The sequence below is a fragment of the Eptatretus burgeri genome, chromosome 14, assembly GCF_056783735.1.
Source record: "Eptatretus burgeri isolate ZD-2024b chromosome 14, Ebu_testis_v1, whole genome shotgun sequence".
Taxonomy (NCBI): Eukaryota; Metazoa; Chordata; class Myxini; order Myxiniformes; family Myxinidae; genus Eptatretus; species Eptatretus burgeri.
This window is the reverse complement of record NC_140974.1, coordinates 21,730,435-21,742,727: the sequence shown is the minus strand read 5'-3', so window position 1 is coordinate 21,742,727 and position 12,293 is coordinate 21,730,435. Positions and strand designations below refer to the sequence as shown.

The 12,293-nt window shown below is 45.7% G+C and overlaps 1 protein-coding gene across 9 annotated transcripts in view; it reads left to right on the top strand.

Annotated features, from left to right (window-relative positions):
- LOC147012766 (alpha-N-acetylgalactosaminide alpha-2,6-sialyltransferase 5-like) overlaps positions 1-12,293 on the top strand; it is a 67,084-nt gene that overhangs the window by 39,228 nt on the left and 15,563 nt on the right. For 4 of the 9 annotated variants that reach the window (XM_085853933.1, XM_085853934.1, XM_085853935.1 and 1 more), the window contains 2 exons: positions 5,750-5,920; positions 6,117-6,317. In XM_085853933.1, the coding sequence (XP_085710059.1) occupies positions 5,750-5,920; positions 6,117-6,317 (372 nt within the window). The other 5 variants (XM_085853940.1, XM_085853942.1, XM_085853937.1 and 2 more) reach the window with 4 other exon arrangements.

Sequence of the window (12,293 nt, the reverse complement as noted above, 5' to 3'; positions counted from 1 at the left end):
CTGAAAATAAAATGGTGACTTCCCTTTGGGCCGTCGAGTCCGTCGGCGTGGTCGCGCCTGGCCGCGACTCTGATCCCTGGCGTGGTCGGCAAGCCCTCTCCGGCGTGCCTCGCGCCGGCACGTGTTGGCCGCTCAACGCCACGGACGGGGTTTCTGGCACTATCTCAGCGCGGATAGAAAGGGGGGAGGGGGGGAAACGTTGCTAGAGGTCGTGGTTTGGGGAATGGCAGATGCCCCGTCCCACCAGCGGGGTCTCGGGACCGCACCACAGAGGACCAGGCCAGCGGCCACCACGCAGAGGAGACGAATAGGAAGAGCGAGCCGGAAGAGAGAGAGAAGAAGACGAAGTCAGCAAGAGCACCAAAAGTGCTCCGCCCGTGTCCGACTTTTATAGCCCGGGCCTCCGCCCTTCACCCCGCCCCCGTTTTCGGCTCCACCCTCCTTCGAGAGGGTTCTCGAAGAGGGGCGTTCCCTCTCCCCAACCACCTCCCGCTGGTCATCCACCAATCGGCGGCGAGCTGCCCTCCCCCCTTCTTTCACACCAAGCACGGGGAAAAACAGGCGGGAAAAGCCGCGCGTCCTCTCAGCTCCTTCCTTGGTGCCCTTGTTTGCCGTTCGGAAGCGGACATAGTGGCGAAGATGTAGTTGCGTAGATGGTGGCAGTGGCGTGGTTGTTGTGTGGTTGGCGCTGTGGTGGGGATGGCGTGGTTGTTGAAATGTTGTGTGTTTGAAATAAAAGATAGAAAAAGAAAAACTACTAACTCAAAGCGTCGCAGCCCGGATGGATCACATAAATTCCCTCGATACAACGGGTTTGGGCTAACTACACATGTACCTATGAAGATATCTCACCTGAGAGTCCTTTATGGTGTAATTTCCACAGCCGTAACAATATATATATATATACCTGGTGTTGGCGAAGTGGTTAGGGTAGCGGCTTGGGATCCAAAAGGTCCTGAGTTGAAGCCCCGTTGGCCACTTGAATTAATACACACCAGGAGGTTGACTCAGCCTGTCATCCTTCCAAGGTCGGTGAAGTGAGTACCAGTGTACTGGGCCCGGTGTATGCCCCGGTTAAAATAGGTGTACCATATCCCTGTGTCGTAAGAGTTGACCAGGGTTGCGTCAGGAAGGTCATCCGGCGTAAAACCTGTGCCAAACCACTATGCGGATCATACGGATGATCCGCTATGGCAACCCCGAACGGGAGCAGCTGAAAGAAGAAGAAGAAGAAGATATGGGGGGGGGGGTTGTGGGTGATGGACGATGGGGTGGAGGGGGGGGTTGTGGGTAATGTACAATGATGGGGGTACTACTCGTCCACCCAACATCACATATAAACTCACTCATCCACCTAACCTCACCCATCAACTATATATATTGTGACGTCCACGGGACTTGAACAGTCCCGCCAACGTAGAATGAGCCGAAACGATGGAGGCGATTTATTTATTTATAACCCAAAGATGGCGGTACTAATCGCTCTACCGCAAACGGGACGAGGAAGGTGGCATGAGTCGCTTTTCACTGAGTTGATAACGTTTATTCCTCTAACCAGAAATAACAAGACTCTGCAAGAAGAGGGATCCGGGGCGATTCGACGGGATGGTGGTGTGGGTTCGGGCATGGGGAAAACACAGACAATTCCAATGAATATACAAATCTCAAACCCTCTAAGGCGCCAGGTACACACACACACGCACACACACACACGCACACACACGCACACACACGCACACGCACGCACACACACACAACGTAGCTGCTCCTGGTGGTCAGGCTGGCCCGTGGTGTGGACGCAACAGTCCCTGGATTGGCGTCGGACGAGCTGGCGTTGCGCTCGTCAGGGGCAGGAGACACCGTGGTGCTGTCGACCTCCTGGTCCTGGCCCAAGTCCGCTCACAGCCGCCAGGGAACCAGTTCTGGCGCCAAGTTGCGAGCAGGAGAGGGAGGCAGGTCCGCCCGCCGTTCGACCCCGTACTCCGAGCCAGCAGAACCCCAGAGCCAACCGAGCTGAGGCACGAAGCACAGCAGGGCCTCGAGACACGATGAAAACAGGATCGAATCAGCGCAACAACACAGCACGCTCCCAGCACAACAACCTCCACCAAAACAGTTTTCCTGTCCCGATCTTCTTCCTCTTCACCTTTTCCCCGAACAGAGCCTTTTTATCCTCCCGTCCTCGTCACTTCCAATCGAGCCGTTTTATTGGCCCTGCGCCGTCGCCTTCCGCCAATCGTGATCACGGGGCGTAGCCATCCGCAGCACTGTCCTGTGACGTCACAGCAAGCCTCCAGAGAATACTAAAAGGGGTTTACGCAGACACACTTACCCTATCCCGTATCCCGATCTAATTACGTGACAATTATCATTTCCCCCTTGAAGAAATGGACATTTACTAGACAACTTATCACCACTGAATTGCTACTTATTACATCGAGGTCCTGGTACACTCGAACAGCATGGCATACCTAATTAAACATCCTAATTACCCTTTGAATGCATACCCCCCCTCAAACGTAACACTATTCATTGAATGTCTGTCTGTCTGTCTATCTGTCTGTTCGCTTCTTTTGCAAAGACCGCTGGGCCGACAACCACCAAATTTGAGACACAGACCAGGTCCTACCTCAGGGTTGGCCTAAGTGTATTTTTATCCACAACTTTAGCCTTGAAAGACCCAAAAGAACCATAAGACCTTTTTTTACATGCTTGAGAGATTAGAATACATGCTTGAGAGAAGACTTTCTACACGCTTGAGAGTTAAGACCCATAAGACCCTGAAGACCATTGAATTCCCCGAACACAATAACGACACTCTAAAAACCCAGAGACCCTTTGGACCACAAAGACAGTTAAGGTCTCCAAGACTCTTAAAGACTCCTAAGACCCTCAAGACTTCAAAGACCCTTAAGAACTGTCAGACCCCAAGACCCTTGAAGACTCTGTAGACTACATTACCCACTGGTGTTCTGGCTCTCCTGCACCCTATACAGTTCCCCTTGACCCGGGCAACGCCGGGTAACCCTGTTGGTTAAAACTACTTTCGATACCTTAAAAAAAATTACAGGTCCTTCCAGAGTGAACGTTTTTCTCATTAACATTGAAATATGGCCAAGATTATGTAAGATAGATAATTGTTCTGTCTACTATGAATTACCTTTCCTGAAAAGTAAAGTTTTCCAGTTTGCTTGCTATTTGGAATAGAATGTTGAAATTATTATTGGATAGGATAAAACCATGTGATCAATTTTATACACAAGCAGCTCTCTATTGCTAGGCAGGTGAAAGGCATCATTCTACTGTGTGATGTTGGCAGCATCCACCATTTTTCACTGTAATAATCACTTCTACAACTTTCTGAGGAAAGGCAGTGGAGTAGTTTTGATCGTGCTGATCAACAAGTATGTTCTGTTGACTTCCGTTTGATCAAAAATTTGTAAAACAAGACTCCCACTACACCAAAGCGAATCTCTTTGTGTCCAGGCATGCAGGTGTGACATACACCCCCCCCCCACCACCAAAAAAAAATCGTGGTGTGACATCCATACCCCACCACTCCCCCCCCCCCCGGCCACCACCCCAAAAATACTCCCCATGAATATAGTTTTACTTGATATCTCTGCAAAACATCAATGAAATGTCATTTGTGGGGGTTTTTATTTTCAGGAGTCAAAAATTCGTTCATTTGCAGAATGTGGCTGCAGGTTTGCATCGTTGCTGGGAGCACATCTCCTCTTCCTGATGCAGTGCCCCATTGTCGGTTAGCATAGGAATTGGTAATTTGTTCAAGGTGCTGGCAATACCTTACCTACTCTTCGTGAAGGACACCGTGGGATCTTTAACGTCCACCAACTAATGCTGGCCGATGGGGCACCCAGTGTTAATGTCCATCTTATGGACAACGCACACATTGGATGCCTCACCCTGCATGTGAAACACCAGGATGACAGTTAAAAAGGGTCAACCGAAAAGGTCGACGTGTTCAGATTGGGAGACGATCACATGGAAATTGTGGAAAGTTTCATCTTCCTAGGTTCTAAGATTGAAATGAGTGGAGAATTTAGAGAAGAAATTAAGAGACAATTAGTGTTGAGGAGAATGGCAATGTCAGGATTGAAAAAGATCTGGAAAGACAAAGATGTGTGACAATCCAAACTGAGAGGAGACTGGTGAATGCTCTGGTATGTCCAGTTGCAATGTGTGTCATGGACAGTGAAAACGAAAGGAAGGAAGAAGATTGACGGTTTTGAAATCTGGGTTTGGACACATGTTAAAAATTCCATGCACTGCAAAAAGAACAAACAAATCATTGCTTGAAGAAATTTGACCACCATGTGATAATGTACATAAGAAGCACTAATGCTAAAACAGAAACTGTCCCACTTTGAACATATGCATGTAGAAAATAAAAGTCTGGAGAAGTCAACCATGCTGGGTGTGGTTGAAGGAAGAAGAGGAAGAGGCAGACCTTGGACATGCTGGATGTATGGGTAAAGGCTGCAACTAAGCTGTCTCTGCCAGAACTTCGGTAAGCAATGCAGGATGGGGATGTTTGGAGAAATCTGGTCATGAATGTCACCAGAACTCAGCCATTACTTGATGGAACTGGATGACTTGAAACAATAAAAAAAAGTCTTCATTTTGAGTTGAAACTAGTTCATTTAAACGGGATTGTCCACCAAAAGTGAACATTCATTATATCAAGTGTTCCTTCTATCAGACTTACCTGGACCATAATATTTACTCGTTGTAATTGAGATTTTTTTTTTCATCAAAATGCCCAAATCGCACTTGTCTCCACAGTCTTGAGATGCATAACATTTTCTCCAGAAACTATTTTATGTTTGCACATCCAAAAGAAAGTATTTAACTTCTTGCTTCATTATGCATGGGGTATTCAGCAAGGTATTATCATTTTGCTTATGACATTTCCCAACATATTTGACCACGAGTTCTGCGATTCATCAAACGTAGATTTCTTCACAAAAGTGGATCCTTTTGTTTGCAATGGTGATTAAATATCGAGTTATTGGCCTCATTCTTTGTGCCTTCTGAGGTCTTGTTCTCAGCCTTGCTGCGCCAATGTAACTGTAGGCTGCTCGGGCAAGGCCTGTTAGAGAGTGTGTCGATTCGTCTTCTTTGCTTGCACCGGGGTGTTGGCACACTAGTCTGTGCTACGGACGCACAGCTTCGAAGCAAACAGCACAAAGTCTCAGCAGGTAATAGGTGAAAGCTCTGTTTACAATCAATTTGTCTTTTTCTTTGTATTATTTTGTTTTCAAAATGCATATATTGGCAGTCTGAGCGAAGAAGCAGAAAGCCAAACTCTTTTGGAAGTTTCTGCTCCGTGTTGAGCCTTTGGTAGAATTCTTTGACTCGGCAAATTTTTGCTGAAATTCAAATTAAATGCTCCATCAACCTCGTGGCTTTATTATTTTGTTGATATTTTTCCCCGAGGTTAAAATGGAAAAGTATTTTTTTATCTTTTTTTTTTTTCCCCAAACCCATAAGCCCTTGAATCGAGCACTTGCTAACAGGCCTGAGTGAGTAGTCGACATATGTTGCACAGGCTGACAAGAGACCTCTACAAACTCTTCATACTCTTGTGTTTTCCTTTTTTTATTAGAATATTTTGGAAGTTAGGGACAAACGGTGGGGGAGGGGGGGGGTTGGGAAATGGCAACAGCACAGACTTCTTTCTGAATCGCTCGCAATCATGTGGTATGTGTTACTCATTTCTCTCTAGTGCAAGTGGCCTCTGGTGCTGCTTCTCATGTCACTTTCTACATATGCCTTGCTGTTCTTTTGGAGTTCGGGCAATAGCAACATCAAGTGGCCTAAAGCAACGTTGCTTGTTCCTTCGCCCGTCAACAACAGCCACTTATTTACAGGGTACACAAGTATGAGCACACAACAGGTTGGTTGTAAACTTTGAACGGCAATTGAAAGATTTGTGAAATGGTCAGCCTGTCTAGCAAGGACCCCTCAGTATTGTATACTATGGCAGTGTAAGTGAAGAATTATGGCTCAAATGCAACTTGTTACCTGTGAGCAAAGTTAACCTTTCTTGTCGTCCACAAGTTTTATATGATTGTGCTTATTATTTTGTGCAGCCACTGCAGATGCACTGCAACCAGTGTGCTTTGGTGACGAGCTCTGGACACCTTCTCAACAGTAATTTAGGAAGTACCATCGATGTTGCAGAGTGTGTGGTTCGCATGAATGATGCACCGACACAAACTTTTGAGAAGGATGTTGGCCGTCGCACCACTTTGCGGGTGGTTGCACATTCTAGTGTCACGAGCTTTGCGAAGGTGGGTACATTTCTCGCCTCTTCTTCAAAATCACCATCCCCTTCCCCTCTCCCACACACACTCTTCTGTGAGACTCCTTTTATCTCGACTGAGCGTTGTGTTGGAGGAGAAATGAAGGGGCTGTAGGGCCTTGAGTATGTGTGCAGAAGGTTTTTATTATTATTGTTATTTTTTTTTTTTTTGACATGTTTGCCATCTTTAGAATCATTTGTGCTATTTAAATGGCAACTTTCATGAGAGAATATTGATACTGTATTTGGTTTAATTTAAATTCCCTTGTATTTTCACAGTGCTGTTTACATGCCATGCTTTGTGTGTGTTGTGTGCTTGTACTACAGTCATTCTGGTACAATGGACAGTCAAAATGTCAATTAATTTGGTGCAACATACAGCAATTATAGTGACCTTTTTGTTGTTGTTTACACAAGATCAAGACTCAGAAATGAGGTGACTCGGGGGTCAATTGGCCAGATGCCAGATTTTAGATGATTGGTACCATGAGGTGAGAAGATACCAGATGAAATTATGATAGTTGAGAAGCTTATTGTCTTTAGTTTCCAGAACTGTTTGCTGGACAGCTGTAAGTGGTAGCTTTCTGCTTGGAAATGATTAGTGTCAAGGTCGACCACCCATGACAAAAGTTCATCGCAATATGTTTTTTTGCAAATTTGAAATGCCTCATCTTGCATATGTTGCTCTATATTGAAAATATTCAACTTGCTAGATTTAATAGCTACAGTTAAAGATGTTCTCTGACATGAGAAGTCTATCTTGATATGGCATCAATTGTTCAATAAGATTCCTCGTCAATAAGATTCCTTGTCATCAATTGTTCAATAACATTGCTTTATCTCTTTCTGCACTCTTGATGGATGACTCTTTGTTCCTGGCAAAGACTACATCAATTCACATACTTGAAGGGACTGGAACAGTGCTGTTTTCATGGTAATGGTACTCGGACCAAAGAATACTCATCAACATTGAAACTGCAGTTCGAGCTTTGGACAAAACCTCTCCCAAAGCAAAGCGATTCCCGGTTCATTCTTTTGGATCCCAGGATAGCATTACTATTTATTAACAATTGAATTATATTATTCATTGAGACATGTGCAAGTTTTTAACCAAATTACTCATTGAGTATAGTTGCTCACAAATTAATTTTATTGTTGAAATTTCCTTAAATACACTGGATTATGTGCCCCTACCCAGGGTGGTCACCCCCCCCCCCCTTAACTCCTTGCTTGTTACACCATAGTGCAGAAATATGTCATGCTCACGCACACTCAATGCTGGGGTCCCCAATTATTATTTTATGTGATAGGTGGGCAGGGATGGTGGCAGGGAGCTGGAGTGCTGGTATAATGAATTTTCAATGTAATGACAAGTCCATTGATCTCATGTTCTTTAAAATGAGACTTTACTCTATCACAATAATTCTCTTGGTGATTTTTCTCACTTAAAAGAATTCTCAGGAAATTACAAAATGTTCATCTAAGCTAAACTCAGACTTGTGTATTATTTTTAATTCTCTTAATGGTGCATTCCTGTTTGTACAACTGGATCACAACGTGTCAGATACCCCAAAACAAGTGGCATTAAAAACAAATTCATTTCTCATTGCGTAATATCCTTATTACCACGTCATTTGAAAAAGATAAGACTTGGGCCCATCAAGCTTCGGTACCCAATTTCAAGTGGTCATATATCCTTCTCTCAATTTTTTTTCTTGGGCACTCTGTAGCCTCCAGCTTTAGGTCACTGCACTCGTATAATGTCTTTTGTTTGTTAATTAAGTATTTTTTATTTTAATTTCTTGGGTTTATTTGCAAGAAAACTGGTATAAAAATATAACAGCAACCAAACTATTTATTTATTTAAAACTAGCAAGTACCACCCATTGCTTCGCTTGTGGGAATACTGAGAGGGGGAAAAAATAAGGAGGGGAGGGAGAGTGGTGGGGGGGGGAAGAGAAGAGAGAGGAGTGAGGGTGGGTGGGGGGGAAGGGAAGGCAGTGAGAGGTAGGGAAGGTAGACGTGCGGTGAAGCGTTACTTATGGTTCATACTGTCTCATCAAAATGCTTCTGCATAGAATGACTGATGATGGAAGCAAAATAATGTCTGAAATCCATTTTCTACCGGTTATACTATAAATACCGCCCAGAGACAAACACCGCCTGGATGCATCTGGAGCCAAGCTGTCCGGAGACGAACACTACTCAGATCCGTCCGGAGACAAACTCCTGTCCGGAGACAAACACCATCACCATCCAGACATATCCACCGTCCGGATATGTTCAGAGAGATTGGGAGAGAGAGAGAGAGAGAGGTGGTGTGGGAGGAGGTTGCTGCATTGCATTGGGAGGGGGTAAAGCGAGGATGGGATAAAGAGAGAGGGGTGGGGCTAGGGGAGTTTGCAGGGAGAATATTGTGCTTTCTGAATAAAACGCACACATACACACACGCACACACATTAGTGCTTGGCTGATATCGGCAATTTTTCGGGAATCGGAAGGTTGGAGTCAATGTGATTACCGACTACAGAATGTATTGTATACAACCCAAAAACATTGAGTAGCTTTCACCAAAAAACGACGTTACATTTATATCGACATTTCCGCAATATGTTCACAAACATTAATGTTTAGAAACAGCTGCGTGTGACAGGTGGAAAAAAAATTTGGCTCGGTAATTTAGAAACCATGTTAATATGGCAAACGGCTTGGAAATCGGGTGTTGTTTCACAACCGCTCGCTCTGGCGGACGGAGCACGGGTCACTCGCTCTGGCGGACGGAGCACGGGCCGTTCACTCTAGTGGACGGAGCACGGGCCGCTCGCTCTGGACGACGGAGCACGGGCCGCTCGCTCTGGACGACGGAGCACGGGCCGCTCGCTCTGGACGACTGAGCACGGGCCGCTCACTCTGGACGATGGAGCACGGGCCGCTCGCTCTGGATGACGGGGTACAGCAAAAGCGTCCTCAGTGATTAAACGACTGGCTCAGAATGATGTCGTGCAGTCCTGATTTTGACTGTAAGATGCTTCACAAGTGGCTTAAGCACTCTAGCAAGCACTCCAATTAAATGGTTGAGAAGGAAGGGCTGGCCAAGTTGTGGCTGTGTTCAATATCTGATCCCTTTAGCTTTAAAGCTGGTCTTCACCGTGTCCGCAGCAGTTAAATAAATATAATTTATTGCTTCAAATCATGACTTTATCCACAAAAGAGTTGCTGTTTAATGTAAAACCACCTTGGAGACATCGCCAAGTTTAATCGCCTGTGAAATAAACATTGCAAATAATCCCCCACGTTGCCAGCTCACTTGTGCACGCGTTACGTGATACATCGGTTCACAGTCTACGAAAACGTTATAACCTTATTTTAAAATGTCCCTTTTCTTTTTCAGCAGATTTGCCTTGATTCACTGTCGAACGTCGTGAAACGTCACAAAATATAGACACAGATCTGGCAGACGCTATGGATAAGCAGTCCCTACTGAGGGACAGGGCATGAGGTCAAGCAGTAAATGCATTAAATAATATAGCACAATGAAGCTGGTTAAATTTGGCACATTCCTAAATCATTTGTTCACTCAATATAATTCTCCAAACAGTAGAAAAAGAATTTTTTTTTTTTAATTATTTTTTTTTTTTTTAAATGCTTTGTAAATTTCACATTTTCTTGTGTGTATATGGAGGAGGAGGGACCATCGCCTTGCTTGCTTCGAGTATATAGGTTGAGTTACAAGACTCGTTATTTAAATTATAAGGATGATGCTCAGGATGACAGAGCATGAACCACTTGGAGTTCTTGGTATGCATGCAAGGTTTCAGGCTGTTTTGGTTTCATGGTTTTGGAGTTGTGGAGGAGACTGACTGACACACACACACACACACACACACACACACACACACACACACACACACACACACACACACACACACACACACACACACACACACACACTGACACACGCATCCAGGACAAACATGCTGTTAAGTTTTATGGTTCGTTATGACACACCTGCTTTCCTGGCTGCTGAGTTGGGATGGGTGACCTGATCTGGGTCAAGTCTGGGCGCTATGATATGTCCTCCACTTCTTAATGATGGATTTCATCAGACTCAAAGGGATAATGAGTGACTTTGAAATCTTCTTATAACCCTCTCCTGAACGATGCTTCTCCACCACTTTATGTCTGACTTCTTTGGAAATCTCCTTCGTCCTCATGTTTGCCTTGTTGGCTGATCAAGTGAGTTGCACCTTAAAACTCAGACAGGCGCGGGAGCTTAATTTTTAAGTTAAACCACAGATTACATACAGGAGAAACCTATTACACTTATTTTGTAATCTTTTCCTCAATACTGACCACCGGCTTGTTGTAGCAACTCTCAAGTTGCACCTTAAATCCAGGAGAATGGTACCATCCCAGCCCAGGCTGGATGTTCGCAAGCTCAAGGATGAGAAGGCAGCTGAGGAGTTTGCGAACAAGCTGAGTGGAGATTTGTGGGGTCTTGGTGCTTTGGGAGATCCAGAAGAGTTGTGGAGCGCCTTCAAGACCACCGTCCTTCATGTTGCCGGTGGATGTCTTGGAACTCACCAGAGGGCGGAGAAGAATTTTGTCTCGCAAGGGACAATGGATACCATTAACCAGAGTCGCAGAGCTGAGCTGTTCAGGGAGCTGAGGCGTAAAACTGTACGTGCACTAAGGGTGGACAAGGAGGCCTATGTGCGAGGAATCTGTGAGGGGGAAGAGCATCATCTGTTGTCAAGTTATTCTCGTCCTACTTACAGGAGAATTCGCGCATTCCGTTTATCCAAGCCCATCCCTCACAGTGTACTGCAGTTAGAGCAGAGGGTGGTAGGCTCTTGACAGAGGAGTCCGAAGTGAAGGCCCACTGGGCTGGTTACTTTGAGCGGTTTTACCAGGCTGATCCACCAGCTGTCGAGTTTGTTGTCAGGGGTGTTGCAATCACCGTTGCTGACCCTCCAATCAACTGTGGTCCGCCTTTGTTTGTGGAAACGCAGGCTGCGGTGAACCGGTTGAAATGGGGTAAAGCTCCAGGGATCTGTGGCGTCCATGCTGAACTTCTCAAGGCTTGTGGAAATGCCTGCACTCGTGTCATTGCATGCAGTTCTGTGCTCTGCCTGAACACAGGCATCATCCCAACTGACTGGAAGAGGGACCTTGTTGTCCCTCTCTGGAAAGGGAATGGTGATCGCCAAGACAGCAACAACTACCGAGGGGTGACGCTGCTCTCGGTGCCTGGCAAGGTCTTTGCTCAGATAATTCTTGATAGGGTTCACCACCATCTGCTTGAGCACCAGCGTCCAGAGGTCAGCGATTGACCGTATCCTTGCTCTTCGGGTCTTGACCGAATGCAGACGAGAGTTTCGGCAGGGGCTTCTTGCAGCCTATATTGATCTCTGTAAAGCGTTTGATTCAGTGAGTCGGGATGCCCTCTGGAGGATTCTTGGTCTTCGTGGGGTGCCACCAAAACTGATCGATCTGATGTCTGAACTCTACTCTGGTACTGAGAGTGCTGTGAGATGTGCTGGTACCATCTCTGACTTATTTCCAGTTGTTACTGGAGTTCTTCAGGGGTGTGTAGTGGCCCCCACACTTTTCAGCACTTCTATGGACTGGATTCTGGGGAGGATGTTGGAGAGATCAGGGTGTGGTGCATCATTTGGGAACGTCAAGATCTCTGACCTTGTTTTCGCAAATGATGCAGTCATCTTTGCGGAGACTTTAGATATTCTTTTGGGGGTCCTCGAGGTGCTGAATGAGGAGTCTGAGCCGTTGGGATTACGGGTTTCCTGGGTCAAAACTAAGATCCAGGCTTTCAATGACATCTTGGATGCTGCTGTCCTGTCTGTCCCTGTTTGTTGTGAGGATGTTGATGTTGTGGAGAGATTCACTTACCTTTGCAGTGATATTCATGTCTCTGCTGGCTGTGAGTCAGAGTTCAATAGACGTC